The 17748-nt window shown below is 52.2% G+C and overlaps 5 protein-coding genes across 5 annotated transcripts; 2 read left to right on the top strand and 3 right to left on the bottom strand.

The window, feature by feature from the left end:
* Positions 1-1192: 1192 nt before the first annotated feature.
* On the bottom strand, positions 1193-2052 carry JN550_007446 (uncharacterized protein; the record flags this gene model as incomplete). The annotated part of the gene is made up of 3 exons (XM_049319297.1): positions 1193-1643; positions 1741-1912; positions 2013-2052. 3 exons carry the CDS (start codon positions 2050-2052, stop codon positions 1193-1195), a joined length of 663 nt encoding a protein of 220 aa, XP_049170422.1.
* Positions 2053-5049: 2997 nt separating this feature from the next.
* JN550_007447 (uncharacterized protein) lies at positions 5050-7969 on the top strand (the record flags this gene model as incomplete). The annotated part of the gene is made up of 2 exons (XM_049319298.1): positions 5050-5355; positions 5405-7969. 2 exons carry the CDS (start codon positions 5050-5052, stop codon positions 7967-7969), a joined length of 2871 nt encoding a protein of 956 aa, XP_049170423.1.
* A 1071-nt stretch (positions 7970-9040) lies between these two features.
* Positions 9041-10990, top strand: JN550_007448 (uncharacterized protein; the record flags this gene model as incomplete). The annotated part of the gene is made up of 4 exons (XM_049319299.1): positions 9041-9284; positions 9362-9780; positions 9837-9992; positions 10043-10990. 4 exons carry the CDS (start codon positions 9041-9043, stop codon positions 10988-10990), a joined length of 1767 nt encoding a protein of 588 aa, XP_049170424.1.
* A 161-nt stretch (positions 10991-11151) lies between these two features.
* Positions 11152-12215, bottom strand: JN550_007449 (uncharacterized protein; the record flags this gene model as incomplete). Its single annotated transcript, XM_049319300.1, has 3 exons — positions 11152-11598; positions 11687-12106; positions 12180-12215. The coding sequence occupies 3 exons, from the start codon at positions 12213-12215 to the stop codon at positions 11152-11154; spliced, it is 903 nt and encodes a 300-aa protein (XP_049170425.1).
* A 1443-nt stretch (positions 12216-13658) lies between these two features.
* JN550_007450 (uncharacterized protein) lies at positions 13659-15009 on the bottom strand (the record flags this gene model as incomplete). Its single annotated transcript, XM_049319301.1, has 6 exons — positions 13659-13979; positions 14050-14137; positions 14192-14546; positions 14597-14615; positions 14672-14795; positions 14855-15009. 6 exons carry the CDS (start codon positions 15007-15009, stop codon positions 13659-13661), a joined length of 1062 nt encoding a protein of 353 aa, XP_049170426.1.
* Positions 15010-17748: the final 2739 nt, after the last annotated feature.

Genomic DNA, 17748 nt, shown 5'->3' on the forward strand with positions numbered 1-17748 from the left:
CCCCTTTTTGGCGTACTTTCCTGTCTGTTTGAGATCTTGAAACGAGCCAGCCGTTGAGATTTGGTCGGTCAGCCTGTGGCAAAGGCCGATACCATTCTCAGGCCAGCGTGATCTCGAGTACACATGTATAAGAATGCTGCGGATAGTGTCTCGGATATGGGATTGGTAGAGAAGAAAGGAAAGCCAGGTGCCTCATGATGGCACCAAACCGACTTCTTCTTTCACAATATTCATGTAAGACTAGCCCATGCCCATGCCCAGAGAGTTCTGCTATACGCTACAACTCTATGACAGGGCCACCAACTGCTCAAGGGCCCTTCTACGATAGGCGGCGCGGCGGAGGGCCTGCAGCTGGTACGCCGGAACCGGCTGCTTGCGGTGGTGTCTGGAGACGCAGGGGTCGCAGAACCGCGGGTCGAGGACGGCGTTGTGACAGCCGCACCAGCAGCCGCAGAACAAGTGGACGGAACTCATGCTATAGGCTGCTCTTATTTACTTTTCTTTTTTCGTCAGCCTTTTCTCGCGAAGTTTTGCGTTCCTAGGTATTGGGAAGGATTGTTTGGCTAATGGTGATACAACGGCTTGGGTGGGTTTGGGTTAGCAAACAGGGTGTTTGTGGGGTGCGTATAGCTAGGAGTGGACCGTGAGGGCGAGTATGAGGGCAGTTGGGTCGGTATGTAGACATTCGGGGTGTTTGTGATATACAGTCGGGAGTCGAGGTCAGTCATCATTTATCGACGGTGCTGGCTGTCTGCCCTATCCCTGTGACTCTGATTGTAAAGTGACGCGTGACACCAAACTACGCATTCCAGGATAAGTGAGGGTTCTAGCGAGGTAAGCAAATAGCGGCACGAGGGTGGTATTGTGATTTTCAATGGCCTATTCGCATTTGTCAATTAGTTGTGTGGCGAGCCGCATAGCGAACAACCAGACCACTCCGAGCAGGCTGTAGTCTTAAGATTGTATCACGGCAGCCATCGCGCACCCCTGAAGGTTGCTCTTCTTAACGAATTAATTTCACCGCTCTCAGTGGGGGAAGTGGGAGGTAGCAGTCAAACTCCTCGAATACTTCTACAACCCTTGGGTGTATATCTAGCCGTAACCTATGTACAGTGCCACCCCCCGATTTGAGACAAAAGAGAGTATGCGTAATGATTCCACCCCCCATAACTTTGACCAAGAAACGACCCATCTACTTTCGGTACCACATTCTGGTGATCTTGGTGTTCCTCATCTTTCGCTGCAGCTGGAAGATGCCGTACATGAGGGCCTCGCTCGTGGGCGGGCATCCGGGGACGTAGATATCGACGGGCACGATCCTGTCACAACCACGGACAACGCTGTAGCTGTAGTGATAGTAGCCTCCTCCGTTGGCGCAGCTGCCCATGCTGATGACCCATCGGGGCTCGGGCATCTGATCGTAGACCTGGCGCAGAGCGGGGGCCATCTTGTTGGTCAGAGTGCCGGCGACAATCATGACGTCGGACTGACGGGGCGAGGCACGGAAAATGATTCCGAGTCTGTCCTGATCGTATCGGGGTGTGGAGAGGTGCATCATCTCGACGGCGCAGCAGGCCAGACCGAAGGTCATGGGCCATAACGAGGACTGGCGCGCCCAGTTGGCGACCTGATCGAGGGTGGTTCTGCGGACCCCATTGTCAGTCTGCGGTCCGGACACAACTCATCCCAACAGCCCAATTGGCACGGCGCCTGTAGAGCAACGGCAACATAACAACATACAATGCGTATTGGACGACGCCCTTGGTGCCTTCTTGGCTGGGAAGCGGGACTTCCTTGCGAGGTCCGGCTAGGCCCGTAGCCCGGTGGGGGGCGACCGAGGTGGCATCCTTCTTGTTTGTCGTCGAGATGGCGGCGACGGATCGCAGGGGAAGGAATTGGCTCGCCGGCTTCGCTGCATCACACGGGTTCTGGTCAGTCACGCGGGTCTTGTCTTGTCTGGTCTGGTCCTAAGGGGGGGCAAAGTTGGCGAGGGTGGGTGTATCGCGACGCACCTCTCAGAGCCAGCGAGGCGGCTCGTCTTGATGCCAGCATCGTGACTGGGGGGATCAAGAAGGAGACTCAAAGACCTGGAGGAATCTTCGAATCGGGAGTGGAGAGGTTCTGACGAGAGGGTCGAGGTGACGGTTGGCAAACAGCTCCTATCGCTACCAGCCCACGCGGAACGGGCTTTCGGTTGGTTGACGTTGACGACGAGCTTCTTTTCGCCGCCCTGTGTCGCTAATCCGAAAATCCACGCCTCCGATTGGCGCACACCGCCCCGAGGGGGATTTTCCGGGCCCACCACAGCAACAGCACCACAACCCGTGGACCTTGGGCACTGCACCACCGGCCAGCCAGAGGCCACCTAAAATAATCCAAAATTCACCTGGACTGCCAGGAATCCAGAGGCAGACGATTTGCCCATGCCATTGCACCAGTGGCGACGTTGGACGGCCACGTGGGTGGTGAATCATGATGCTCCCAATCACTTCCATCAATTGACTCGAGCAATCAGTCACCCAGCAAGTTCCTCACCAATCGATCCTCCAACCCAGGCGCACTTCGTCTCGCTCCCCGTCAGTGCGCCTTCGGCCGTGGTGGTACAGTACAGTGGAAACCGACACTTGAGCTGAGAGCTCCAGACTGCACCAGCTCCTGTGCTACTGTGCTGCTCCGCTTCGGCCCATGGTTAACACGCACAAGCATACATGTTCTCGCCTCCCGTCGATTTCAGAATCTGGAGCATGATACACAGTCGGATTGACACCAGCCGCAACGACGTCGCGTCGCATGGCCTCGACTCTTGCGCGGAACCTTCTTTTTGTGACTGCCGGCTCCCAAGCTATGCGTGGCCCATCGCACTACCTTTTGCCGGTGAGGCTGTGTGAATGTGTGTCTTTGGCCATGCTAGAGAGCACACGTCCATCTCGACATCGTGGCTCGCGTCCTGGCGTGCTGCTGGGTCTAGAAAGCCTAGCTCTCCCATGTCTCCCTCCCCAGAAGCTGTGCTGTAGTGGGCAAGCAAGGCAATACCATAGTTCATAGTATGTGCATTCAGATAGCGTCCCCCTAGCTCGAGGCCTGGACAACAGACGGTCACTACGCTGGATCTGGCCTTGTGCTACCTCGACGTCGATCTGGATGCTAACATCTTGAGTCGAGGCTCAAGAGCCAGACGTACAAGCTTATTGCCATGCAAGTATCTCACGCCATGGGGATTAGCCCGGTTTCTTGGGAATTACCCATTTCGACCGACACTGGATTTAGTTGGGCCCTATAGTGATATGGCCGGCCATGACTGTCAATTGTGCTCCGCGTCTCGGCTGAGGTTGTTCATTTGTGAGTAACATGGAAGCGCGAACATGCCGGCATACCTTCGATACGAAGTGCTTCTGAAGCTCCTATCCACAACGAACGGCTTCAGTTATGTGCACCTGGCATTGACTCGAGTTGTGGTGCATGCTCCCGGTTCGGCCTAACTGTGCTGGCCCGACACAGGTTGCACGCATAGGGTTAGGTGCAGTAGACCGGCAACTCGACGCTATACACGCCCGTGGCTTGGAGATAGGTCAGCCTTGCCGATTATAAACTACGGTATGCAGTCTGCAACGTCAGCACAGCTGCATCCGGAGCATCGAAGCCGGTGACCTACGATTCTGGTAATTCCGCAGAGACATTTGCACCTGCATTGGCTTACCAAATCAACCGTCTATCGTACAGGACCCTTGATTCGACCCTCCCAAGGTCTTTGCGGAGGAGGGTCCGCGAGGGTCAGCACAGCGGGTCTAGATCCTTCGCTTACGGACGATTCAATGGCGCGACTATTGCCAATCTCACAACTGGCATATCGGGGCTTCGGGTTCTATTTCCCCCTTATTCCCTTTTCCAACTCATGTGCAGGCACTGCTCACCCAAGTCACCGTGGATACCAATCAGGCTAGTGGCCAAACTCGTGGTAAGTCGAAGCACGACGGCACCTTGTCAACTGTGAATTGGTGAGGTTACAGGCCAAGCCTTCACCCCTGCACATACAGCCACCAAGCCCCCCCGAACAGTCGCGTCAAATCCGGGGTAAAACCCATGCAAAATATCAGGGGGATCCCTCCATCCGACGTCACTTAGTAGCTGTCGGACCGTGACCGTTATGTCATGGCTCATTCCCATTCCCCCTTTAGCAGGCTTAGCTCTTGACTAACATTTTTTCTTGTCCCCAAACAACTCCAACCAGAGGCACAGTTGGGTGGGCTGACTGGCACATTTGGGAGGGAGACTTGATTGAATCAAGTAATTCCTGCCCAAGGGCCAACTCTCACCCCCGGTTGGACCTGGAGTCGCACCCCGTTCTTCCCGCGGCCTCCGCTTCGTTCCTATCCCTCTGCCATCTTACTGTAGCACACACACACAAATCCATTCCCCGACCGGGTGCAGGCGGGGTAACATTACAGCCAAGGCTGAGCTACGTAGCCGAAGAAAAGATTTCTGACGATCAATGGATGGGGGAGGATTGGTGACTTGACCGCCCAGGCGATATGCTGACAAGAAATCCCTCGTGAGACACACGCGCACACACACGTCGCCAGGCTCTTATTCATCCCTCGCCTGCGCGCTGTAGCAATTTCATTCCTGGCAAGTCCAGTCTGGCCAAAGGGTTCAAGACGAGTCAGCGGTAGTGAAGGAGCCCTCCGTCCACGTGCCACGTCGACCGCCGATTCGACGGTCGGGCCACTTAGTACTTATCCCCACATCGTGACTCTCGGCCCCGTACCACCTACGTACATCGCTCCCGACTAGGCTGAATCAACCCCAGGTTGCTCCAGCTTGCCCTCAAAACCGGGGTACTCAAGGGCGAGTCAGCGGCACGAGATGTCTCACCTCGGGACCCTTCAAGTACAAGCCCGAACTCTGGATCGCCAGCAGTAAACGTGCGTTGCTCATATCCCTTGGTCTGCCGAAGAAAAAAGTGCTTCCGTGATGGAGTTGTGGTGGTGAGAGGCTGGTTCGTCACTCGACAAACGCGTTGCAAGACCGAATCTTGATAACGTCGCCAACATGTCGACTACCGACAGCGGCACGGGCGGGATCAGTGACCGCGGGCCCAGCGTGTTCGCCGTGACGACCGCGACTCTGGTCCTGGCTTCCGTGTTCGTGGCTGCGCGACTGTACACTCGTCTTGCGATTGTACGACAGATCACCTGGGATGACTGGTTTATCATGCTGGCTTGGGCACTCGCCTTTGCCGTCAGCTTCACGATTGATTACGGTACCCGCAATGGCCTGGGAAGACATGATAAGGATATCCCCTCAGCCGATTGGAATGTTCTGCGACGCTGCGAATACGTCTTCTCCGTCTTATATGTGAGTGGAAATCTTCTCGTCTGCTGTCGTTGGCTGATTTGTCTGGCAGAACCCTGCGTTGATGGCTACGAAAACATCCATCTTGATCTTTTACCTGCGGCTTGCTAGGAATACACAACAGGTCCTCCGTCTAGCCTCATGGCTGGTATTGGGAGTTGTCAACGTTGCCGGGACCGTGTTAACCTTGATCAATATTTTCCAATGCCGACCCGTTCAAGCCGCATTCGACAAATACCCCTACCAAGCTCAGTGCATACCGCTTCTGACCGAGTTCATATGTTCGGCGCCCGTCAACATTGTGACCGATCTCGCCATACTGGCGTTACCGCTACCCGTCCTTACCGGCATGAGACTCCCGTTCCGCCAGAAAATGATTCTCGTTTTTACCTTCACCCTGGGTATATTTGTAACGGTTGTGGATGTTGTCAGGATCTACTACCTGCAGCAGGCTATAACAGACGTGTCTTCCGGGCTATCCAACAATCCAGAGGCGACTTTCGGCGACCAAGCCGAGTTTGCTTTCAATGCGTCGTTATCTCTGATGTGGTCGGCTGTCGAGGTCAACATCGGAATAGCTTGTGCATGCATCCCGACATTGAAGCCACTCATTGTTCGCATCCTGCCTGCCATGCTTATCGACCCAGATGGCAGCCGCAGAGCCTTCGATACTGCGGCAAAGCCACCGTCCGACTCCTCGAGACATTGGAGCTCTGACGAAGGGCGTGCTGGAATGCTTGGTTCGGCGCAAGGGAGAATCTCTCCCCCCGAGGCAGCACATAATGCAAACCCACGTGAAACAGAGCCTGCATACAGCGCGATGGAGTTCTTAACAACGCCTGAGATGACGGGCATTGGCGGTCAAGGGGCGGCGACAGGCCTGGCACGATCGAGGACGGCTATGACAGCAGGCACAACGAACACAGCTACTGAGAACGGAGTCTTCTTTGGCTTTGTTAACATCAAAAAGCCCAAGAGTATAATCCGCACGTCGGCAGCTGACTCTTGGAGATATTGCACCATGGTCACTGTTCTCTTTCTGCTGTGGGGGTTTTCCTACGGCTTGCTGAATACCCTCAACAACGCCATAGCCTCCGTCGCGAGCATGACCTCTGCCCAAACGATCGGGCTTACCAGCATGTATTTTGGGGTGGGATACTTCCTTGGACCTTTGGTCGTCGGCGAATGGATTCTGCGACGTGACGAGCATCGACGGACCAAGAAGCATGACGGCACACCGACTGTCGGTGGTTTCAAGGCTACCTTCATTCTAGGGCTCTGCATCTACGGAACCGGCACCATCATGTTCTGGCCAAGTGCTGTCTTGACTTCGTTTGCTGGCTTCATGATCTGCAATTTTGTTGTAGGCTTTGGCCTAGCCGTGCTCGAAACGGCAGCAAACCCTTTCATTGCACTCTGCGGCCCTTTGAACTACGCCGAGATGCGACTCTGCCTCTCGCAAGCGTTCCAAGCCGTCGCTACTGTCATAAGCCAGCTGCTAGCCCAGAAAGTGTTTTTCACAGGCATTGGGGAAGATGCCACAAGCTCGCAACTCTTGCTGGATGTACAGTGGACGTACCTGGCGATAACATTGTTTTGTGTCGCTTTGGCGCTCTTCTTCTACTATATGCCTTTGCCTGAGGTAACCGACGCTGAAATGGAACGATCTACGAAGTATCTTCCGATCGACCCGAAGAAACGGAGTATTGGTGGATTGCAGCTGAGGACCTGGACCCTGAGCCTTGCCGTTCTGGCCCAGTGGACCTATGTTGCAGGCCAGGAAAGCATGAGCATTTTCTTTAGAAGCATCTTGACACCAACAGCAAATGTTCAATCAGATACGACCTCGAATGCTACATCAAACGCCACGACGCAGGAAGTACATCACCCGGCTTCTCTTGCTCTTACGATCTCAGACTACCTTCTCGTTGCCCACACGGCATTTGCCATCTCACGTTTTCTTGTTGCATACTTAGCATACCTGTCTCCCACGCACCCGAAGGTTCCCCAGCCTCGAACCATTCTCAACATCAGCACGGGGCTCAGCATACTATTTGGAATCCTTGTTGCCGCCGTACGACCATCGAATCCGAATCTCGTTGCGATTCCAGTCATACTATTCTTTTTCTCGGAAGGACCCATGTGGCCGCTTATCTATACACTTGGACTCAGGGGTCAGGGAAAGCGTACAAAGAGGGCTGCCGCATACATAACTATGGGAGCCTCCGGTCCTGCGTTTTGGCCATTTGTGATCTATGCAATCAACAGCAACGGAGCTAGCTATCAGGTTGCATTTACAGTGGTTCCGGCGCTCCTCGTGTTCACGGCACTGTTCGCGTTGTTCCTCGATCTCAAGAAAGATGCGAGAGCTCTCGTGGACGCTCGCGTTGACAAGGAGGAGCAGTCGAAGCTTCAAGCCGGCCATCAGGAACAGATGGGGTTGGACGACATCATTGCTCAACAGCAGCGAAGGCGAAACACCTCGGGTGCTACAGTCGAGTCTGGCTTCATTAGGAAGCTCTCAACTGTTTTTACTGGCGGACTCAAGCCCCGAAAAGAATCGAATCCGTCAAGCGTCGAACATCGGGAAGACAAGGCAAGAGATGGGTTTGGGTGAAAAAGCATTGCTTTCCAAGTCTTATAACCTTCCACACCAACAATGTGTCATAGCTGCAACTCTCCTAGATGACAGAGATGGCGAAATGACGAGGGGTGCGCTACCTCAAGTCTTTTAATACGCCATTTGCTACATTGCAAGAGCAAGCGCGTTCCACGACCGCGTGAGTCGGCCTGTCGCGCTCCTCAGGTAATCGAGTTGGACCTACCTCACCACTTCAATCGAAACTGGATCACGAGCATCAAGTCTGAGCTTGCTCAAAGGTTGGCCTATATCCCAACCCAGCGACAGAATAAGACAGTTCGGTTTCTCCCTTGCATCTCTTGGCTTTTCCTAAAGGGTCAATAGAGCCAAAGCCGCATGTAGGAGATCTTGTGTACGAAGAACAGGCTTTTACAGATTCAGGATTAGATACGAGCTGAGATCAGTCTGGCCTGGCACTTCCCGGTGCTATGACTATGTTCTTCAACCTCGATGAGGACTGGATCGGGATATAGCTATGCATTGGTATATAGGATCAATTGACTCGATATGCAAACTCAATCGTCTTCATGTTCGGAAAGTCGCTAGCCCAAGGTTTACATAATTCATGTATATTATTTCCGATGGGAGCAAGCAAACATTCTCTGCATTTGCCTGTAGCAATATCCAGGCCCCCAGGGTTTAGCCAGACGCAGGAAACCAGGATTGGTTTAGTTACTGCCGGTTACCGGGCCTAAGGACGCGGGTCCACCGGCCGGCCACTTCGGAAGCCCGATCCCTGCTATCAAGGACCTACCCGTTTCGGCTTACCAATCGCCATCCATCAGTGGATGACGATTTGAGACGTGCATTCATTGGGGTCAATTTTCTGCGTCAAAGATCCGAAAGCCCAATCTGTTGAGAGGTTCTACTTTTGGCCAGCTTTTGAACTTTTATTCATTTCCTAGGGGCTAACAGATACAATTTGCAAGCTGCGCACTGTATTCCATTATCGCGCCGCTTCACGAGCCTTGGCTTCTCCGGCACGGTAGTCGGGGTCGTAGATAGCTGCATCTCAACACAATCGAGGCCGCAAATCTCGACTTCAAAATGCCGGACTACTCCGATGGTGGCGGCGGCGGCGACGACTCGTCCTCCAGGTTCACAGCCTCGGAGGCGACGCCGCTGCTCCGGTCTGAGAACACATCGCAGACGAGCCGGAGCAGCTCGTCGTCCCGGACTGACGCGCCGCGACAGGATGGAGTATCCGATTTGGACGAGCCAAACCTGAAGGTCAGCCGCAGGCGGGCCATCGCCATCATGATAAGCGTCTACATCTTGATCTTCCTGCAGGGTACGTCCAGCATTTCCGTGCAGCTGTCTCGCCCTCCCTATTTAGACCTGTTCGCTGACACAACAGCGTGGCTCCAGCATCCAACATGTCAGGCATGACGATGGCACAATCTACCATCGCCGCCGACCTGGATGCTTACGAGGAAGCCATCTGGTTCACAGCCGCGTACCTGATCGCCATGGCGTCGTTCGGCCCGCTGGCCGGCCGCCTGGCCGCCATCTTCTCACCGCGCACCATCATCCTCGTGACGTCGTGCTTCTTCGTCGTCGGGGGCCTGGTTACGGCGCGGGCCTACTCGCTGCCCGTCTTCATCCTCGGCCGCGTCATGACCGGCATTGGTGGCGCCGGCATCTTCGTCCTCGCCATGATTCTTGTGCTGGAGCTGACGTCGAAGCGCAAGCGAGGCCTGTTCGTTGGGCTCGTCAACTCGGGCTTCACCACGGGCGTGTCGTTGGGCGCGGTCGTTTTTGGTGCCCTAATCCCCGTTACCGGTTGGGTAGGTGTATTCCTTGGCGACTGTGATCCATAATTCGGCTGACAAATGGACGATAGAGGTTTCTGTTCTGGATTCAATCTCCCCTAGGGGCATTGGCAGGACTCGGGGTCTACTTTAGCCTACCCAAGAACTTTAACGCAGAGAAGGGCGGTAAGGCCTCTTCCACATTTGAGAAGGTTAAGCAAATTGATTACTTGGGTGCTTTCTTGCTGGTAAGTCACCCTTCTCGTGTGGTATAGAAATAAGCTAATGCCAGTTATAGACCGGCACCCTTGTACTCTTCCTTTACGGCCTATCTGGGTCCATTCAGCTTACTCCCATCCTCGTGTCTCTGGGGACGCTGATTTGCTTTGTGCTCGTCGAGTATTTTGTTGCGTCAGACCCAATTATTCCCATCGCTGTTCTCCAAAGCCGTGGCGCACTACTCTCCTGTTTCTCTCAGCTCGGCTTTATGGCTGCCCGCTGGACAGTTTTGTTTTATGCACCTATCACGGCACTGGCCGTCTTTGGATTCTCCCCCGGAGCAAGTGGTAGCATGCTGGTACCTACGAATCTGGGCTTTGGCATTGGCGGATTACTGGTGGGCTGGCTGCACGTCAAACGCACGGGGAGTTTCTGGAGCGCGTGCCTGGTCTCCATCGTGCTCTTTGGCCTGTCGCTCCTCGTACTTTCTTTCATATCAAGCCCTGCTGTCCCCACGTGGGTCTATGTCGGCGTTGTCTTCGTCAATGGCCTATTTACTGGTGCCGCGCTCAACTACACGTTGGCGCATATGTTGCATCTTACGCCTGCGAGCACGCATTATGTTTCCACCAGCCTGCTGGGCACGTTCCGAGGCTTTGCTGGCAGCTTCGGCAGCGCAATTGGGGGCGGCATCTTTTCTCGCACCCTAAGACACGGGCTTGAGAAGGGATTCAAGACCGTAGACAACACCGGCCGCCTTTCTGCTGAACGGCGGGAGCTCATCAAGAAGCTCATTGGTAGTCCGGCCCTAGTTTATAATGGGGGCCTTGGCGACGTTGACCAGCAGGTGGCAGTGCAGGGCTATGTCAGTGGATTGAAAGTTCTTTTCCAGGCTGCTGTGGTTCTGGTAGTCATTGTACTAGTCATCCAGGCTGCTACTGGCTGGAATGGCCCTCAGAACCTGAAGGAGGACCCGGAGGAGGTAAGAGAGGCCGCTGAGGAACACGATCCAGAGTTCGAGACTTAGATTAGAAGGCGCCCAGGCGCACCGGGAAATGGTGTATATAAGGAAAAACCATCAAGCACATAGGATAAGAGAGATGAAGCACATGGTTCAATAGAAGAAATATTACATTTTTATCTACGATTCCCCTTCCATCTGAAGAGTAGGCTGTTGCTACATACAGCCTAATTCATCAAGCTAGATTTGATAAGCTCGGGCAGATCATCCGCCTCAAGTCCCAGCACGGCATTATCACTATTTTCAAGTGAGATCCCGTTACCCCCACCATCGCTGAATAAGTAATGATGGAGCAGCGGCAGAAACGCACCATTATAGTCGCTCTTTTCTAGAGCTGCGATGCCTTGCTTTTTCTTTTCCTTGCTATCAACATGCTTGACTGCCCATTTCTGGCCCGTTGCGGTCTCGATGACCCTGAGGATCTCGTTCTGGGTCGGAGAAACTCCCGAAACCACGAGGTACTTGTTGGCTGTCGCCGAAGGACGAGACAGCACCGCTGCCACTGCGCGGCCGATGAAGCCCAGTGAGGAAGCGTGGAAGGTCTCGTTTCCGGAGTCGAAGATCTCGGCAGTACGTGTTGCCTTGTGGAAGCCTGCAAGCCCGTTGACTAAGGCCTGAAATAGAGAACGACTGTTAGCGTCGACTCCTGTGTTCATAAAGGGTAGGTGGCGTAACGTAATAGAGATCGAGTGGAGGACCTACCCAATCCAAAAATAGCCCGACAGAAAGCCCGGTCCAGGAAAACTTCGCATTTTCGTTGGCCTTACGAACAAGATAGTCCACCACCTTAGCCTTATCCTTCACTATGACTGCGAAAGCATGCGTGCTGGGAGTCTTTTGGTTGATCCCGAACTCAGCCGGCAGGAATCGCTGGACTCCTGCAGCCAGCGCTGCGTCAATCAGGGGCAACTGATCTTCTACTGCGGATTTGGCGGCGGCGTTCACCACGGCGTCCTGGCCGCGAAACGCAGTGGTGAGGGCCGGTACGGATCTCACATCAAGTTTCTTGACGGTGACGCTGGAGGGAAAGACCGAGGACGACCCCTCGCGCGTGATTACCGTCACATTGAACCCCTGGGCCAGCAGCTCCTTGACAATTGGAGCGCCAAGATTTCCCGAGGCCTAAAGGTAGGAAGACATCAGCATGATTCTCACGGAGCCCCGGCTTCTGGTCTGGGTCAAGGGGAGGGCTTACGCCAACAACCGCAACGTTCTGGAGTATTGTAGACATTTTGGAGTGACAGCAGGAGGAGCACAAATGTAATAGGTTGAAGTTACTTGTTTTCTAACTGAGGTACGACAAGGTGACTGCTCTATTTATATATGAATACTTCCGACAGGAGGCGGCATATCCTGGGAAGCTGTACGCGCCGACTACGATTTGATATATCCATTGTCACAATTGCGCAATTCTGATATGTAAGCACATTAGTAATTTGTGCTTGTCGTAGTTTTCTTTGGTGGGTTTGAACGAATATTGGTGGTAACACTGTCGCAATACTACACGACAATCAGATCAAAGGATACAAGTAATTAATCCTGTAGCTAAGCCGCTGCACCGGTACATCTCCCGTCGTTCGTTTTGGTGGCATGATGATGTATCAAGACAATCCGTCCGCCGGAGAAATTCTACGGATGTCTTTTAGCTGAGTAACCATCGGACTCCGTGGAGCTGACAACTCCGGCCAACACAACGTCGCACGACATCGTCATCGGAGATCTCCGTGGAGCCGACAACTCTGGCCAACACAACGTCGCATGGTATTCTAATCGGAGATCTAACGAAAGTCGCAGATGGTAGTATTGACTTGCTATCAGGGCAAAAGGTCCCTCTGTCCTTGAATTGAATCTGTAAGAACACCAATCGGATTCCCGAATGCACTCTAAACCACCAACTGCAATAGTATCACTTGTTCAGATTGATTGGAACCCACGCGATTCACTGTACAGGAGTACTGCAGAAAGCTCTGCTAATGCAATACTGGAGCGCGCATATAGTTTGTGGGATTCCTGGCTAGTCCGAGACTTGTCCTCATTTGCCAACCTTAGAAAGTGGTCACACGCTAATCAGTTGTGCCACTAATAATATATAGTAGTCAACGAAGACAACGACGTGCACTGGACTTTAAGTCACTATTTGACCTCTACAATCAAGTGGATCTTGATGCACGACAGAGTATTGAGATCCATATCCGATCTTTTTGCTGCCAACACTTAAGTCTAATATATTCGGTTGTGGATGGCATGACCAACCCGGTCTGCACCCTTGAGATATACCATAGATCAGTTTGCGTGCGAAGATACGCCCTGCTTATGCAAGGACTTCCAGGCCACCGTTAATTACTACACTAATTGACCAATGCATGCTTTATCAGAAGCTGGGAAATCGTATACTATTCATAGCGACTCGTCAAAACCTCCTAGATTACTTCGTTGTAGTAAGAGCACAAAAGGTTATTGCCACCTCTATAAGCCCAGATGACTTGTGACTTCTGGAAAGAATGGAGCCCCATTAGTAACTTAACATCACATAAGCTAAGCCGAAAGCACCTAGAGCAACCAGCAAAGCGGCACATCACTCAAACGATGACAGTGGTACATATGTAAGCTAATCGCCATTATGGCTGACAATGAGATTCTACCAGGAAAAATACAGCGCTCGTTGAAAACTCATCTAGATCGTGACTTCGGACGTGCCATCCAGTGTAGAAATGTCAAGGCTGTACCGCCTTATATGCATGCTCCATGCCATATTGCCTGTCACCATAGTCTTGGCCCCCTCAATCCAGGCGTGCAGATCGCCTTTGCGCTGTGGGTATCGTGCAAGTAACCTTGCTTCAGCTGCTTCTAGGTTTGCAGCGCTGCTCAAAACGATCTTGTACGTCTCGTTTACCGCTGTTTGGAGACATTGATGCTCATGGTAAAGAACTGCAACGGCGTTATTGAAGAAAGGGTACCGAAGTTCTCTTCTAAGTGAGAACATATCGTTCATTATCTAAATCGTAGATGTAAGCAAACTTGACTAGCTGTCTGTGTCTGGCGAATGCCGGATTCTGTTGACTTACTGCGATCAGACACACAGTCTCATCGAAGACAACCTTGATGTCTGGATCATTCCTAAGAGCGTCACCCAGATCGATTTTGAGCATATACCTGTGTATTGTCAGTATTGGCTGGTTTTGAAATGTAGACCCGCAATATGCATACTCAAGAATTGCCACCACTGATCCGGCGGCACTGGTACCCATTCGACATGGTAGGTACTCCTGGATCGTAGGAGCAATGCCGCTCAATTCAGAGCGCTGCTCAGTGTCGCAAGCGTCCATGTATCTCACCAACTCCCCTAGGAACTTCAATCGTTGCCCTTTGGTCATCCTGAAAGCAGCTCCTTCTCCAACTGGATTGAAGCTCTTCAACGTAGCCGGAGGCGACTCCTTTTCTGGTTGGGCTTGTAAAGGTCTATCTGCCAAGAACCGTTCAAAATGGGCAACACTCTTCGCTCTGAATGCGGTAGAAGCATCCAGGTCAGAAACCAGGTTCGTTAATTCCGGGTTATCGGTATCTAAATGTCTGAGCCAGTGCGATAATGAGGGTGTCAAGGTGGTCACATACCGTCATCCCAGAGATAAAGCTAGTCATACCAAGTTCAGTCAGAATTCTGTTGACGTTTGGCACAGAGCAACATACAAAGGTGATGAATTGTGCCGCAAAACGCAAAGCATCATAGTCTGCATTGGGCCACCAGGCGCAAACAAAGTATGGACAGTCGGTTGATTCACAAATGTCGTATGCCTTACCAGGTCCAAGAAGTCTGATGATACGTTAGCAATTCAAATATTCTCATGAGATCGTCTGGGAAGGATGAAGTACTTCAAAAGATCAAGATGTTGTACCTTGTTCAGAATTTCAAGGTGCTGGCTCATCCCCTTTGGCCAGTTCTTAACCGGCTCTTCAAGGTTAGGAAACCGCAGTTTCTGGCCCTTGAGTGTGGCAACATATTCGTGAGCTCCCATAGATCGACCCATCTTGATGTGTCGGAAAGTTGTCTCCAGTATCCCAGAAACCACAGCAAAAATGTGATATAAAGACGACGGCCACTATTTCAATGCTGGAAAGGGGCCAACGAGTCTAGTTAAATGGCGAAAGACCCTTCGATACCCTGTATATATCATAAAATGATCGAGAGAGGGGCTGATTCTTAGTCAACCATTCGCAACCTGGGCATTTTATGGAACCCCACCGGAAAACTGCCGCTGAATCATGATAGGCCAGCGTATTGGGTTTGACTGGCAGGTTCACCACTTCTTGAGGGCGGCGTCCGGCTTCCGCAAGATAGCCGCTGATGTTATACGCAGAATAGACTGGCCATGTTCGGTTACTTGTCGGAGCGCGGAGGAAACCGTGATAACAGCTTGTGCCAAGAAACTTTACCAGGATCTACAACCCATGACATGCTGCTTGAGGCGTTCAATGAATATCAAGTCGGACTACTAACCTCCTTGAATTGAACGTCATGCAGGTTTGCGGGTAAGTGGCACATCCAGCCCGCGTGGATGTATCCAACGGCAACGTGGGCTATGACTCCTGATTTGGTAATGGGCAGGCCAGTGTGAAATGTCCCCATTCCTTTCCAGGCACCAGAGGCGATGCAATTGGACTGTGGTAAGGTAGTCCAGGAACCCTGCCAAGGATTCATTTTGCTCAACCTTGGCTATTCAAACCACATCCGAACAGCAAGAGGCGAAATAGCCGACTGCGAACGCACTCTGGGACTCCCTGGCAAGTGCTGGACTGTTGCGTTTGTTCCTGTCCCGACTAAATCCCGCATGAAGCCACAATACCCCCGCCCGGGGGTCTACGAACCACTTCCTTCTTGAGAAATGACAAAGTATCCACTGGTGCGTGATCATGTCCCAGCAATACGTTTACCGCGGTGCATACTCAAGTCTAGACTAGTTACCCCCTGAAGTGGATCTTCTCCAACATGACATGATCTGACTGTAGTGATGCAGATCAAGCATGTATGATCTTAATTGGTGGCGGATCCTTGGCAAGAACGACAAAGCCCTCGAATATCCATTACGCTACCGGCAAGCCGGAATTCTTCCAGTCCATATCATGGGTCAATTATAGTGGAGCTAGTGCCACTAATTTATCCACCGTATGGTCAAAGAGGCAACGAAGGTCAGGTAATTTAGCATCAACCTGGCCTGTCAGACCCACAGGGCCCCATGGTCGGCCCGGGATGTAATCTTTACCCCGGCCCGTACTACAATCTATTACTCACTACTGATCTTGATTGTTGTCTGAGAAAATCTCTCATGGGCTCTCACACACCATCTCATACCGTCGACATTGTATGTCTTCGAAATCAGTGAACTCGTACTACTTCGCTTTGGGAAAGTATCACAGCGAACATGAGAACAGCTATTGTTGCTTTGCGAGTTTGGCAAAGTGTTAAATTAGATACTAACCCAGATATTGGTCTGTGCAGTTTGACGAGACGTTTGTCAGGTAATACAGTACCAAGTATTTGTTACAAATCCCATACCATACGTACATGACAGCGACGCGTTGTTAAGCCCTCTAAAAAGTACAACGTGACTCCAGAATAGACCAACAAATAGAGAATGACGACGGTTTGCTGCAATCACGCAGCTGGACAGTGGTGCCTTCGCTTTATTGGTACCACCTGATTTCACGCTCCACCGACTCCACGTGGTGTGGATGTGACAAGACCCTCGTAGCAGATAGTAATTATACTTTCAACGGTCGCCAAGGTCTTTTCCACCAATTGGATGATGCCCGAATTCCCAACGGGCCGGCACGCGTGGAACCAAATTAGGGCCGCCGTTATGACCATTCTTATCGGAGCCCACAACCAAGTCTCGGCAAAAGTCTTTCCAACGCTATTGGCTCAATATAACTGGAAGGACTCCATTCATACCCACTCGGGGCTCTTTGACTTCAGGTCCGAGGCCCAAAGAGTGGTTCGTAATGTTCAAAGAGTTCCCTGTCCCCGGGTATCCTTGTCGTATGGTATTTTGTCAACTTTCGTGGCCAGCATTAAGACTAGCTGCACAAACGGCGCCATCGTGGCGCTTCGTGGGGAAACTTAATACTTGCCTGCAATTTCTCCCTTGCTAGTCTGGCAGGCTCTGAAGGAGCGAGACCGCTGCTTCGATGCTACATTCAGGGAAACAAGTATGGGTCCGATCCTTGATGTCTCCACTCTTGGCTCGTCCTCGGATCAGCGCGTATTTGTGTCATGAACGAAATCCGGACCTCTGGTAGTCAGTTGCTGCGCCAAGCTGACTCTGCATCGTGTTATGTATGTAGAGAAATGCGAAAATTCTTCACCTGCGTCTTCGAACTTGTGTCTTTATCGATCCTTCTTGTTGCTGGTCTTCTCCAGTGTGATTAACGACCGTGTCCGGGTCGGTTGTCGTACTACGAAAAGATGAAGAGAATTAGAGAAAGTCTGGCGAGGATCGCACGCGCCACTGCTGGGTCCCCACAAGAATCGAGCCGGGCTTCAGGGAAATCTAGTCGATCCGAAAGTCGGAAAAGCTATGACAGCAGTGAGTCCTTGAGTCTCGCGCGAGATGCAACGGGGCCGCTGGTACTAGTCGACGGGCTCAATCAAAGTGATGTCGGATTAGATATCGTCTTCGTTCACGGCCTTTTCGGCCATCGAATCCAGACTTGGGCCAAATCAGGCGTATTATGGCCGCGAGATCTACTCTGTGATGATTTGCCTCCAT

This window comes from Neoarthrinium moseri (genome assembly GCF_022829205.1).
Source record: "Neoarthrinium moseri strain CBS 164.80 chromosome Unknown scaffold29_Wmoseri_CBS_16480, whole genome shotgun sequence".
NCBI classification, from domain to species: Eukaryota; Fungi; Ascomycota; class Sordariomycetes; order Amphisphaeriales; family Apiosporaceae; genus Neoarthrinium; species Neoarthrinium moseri.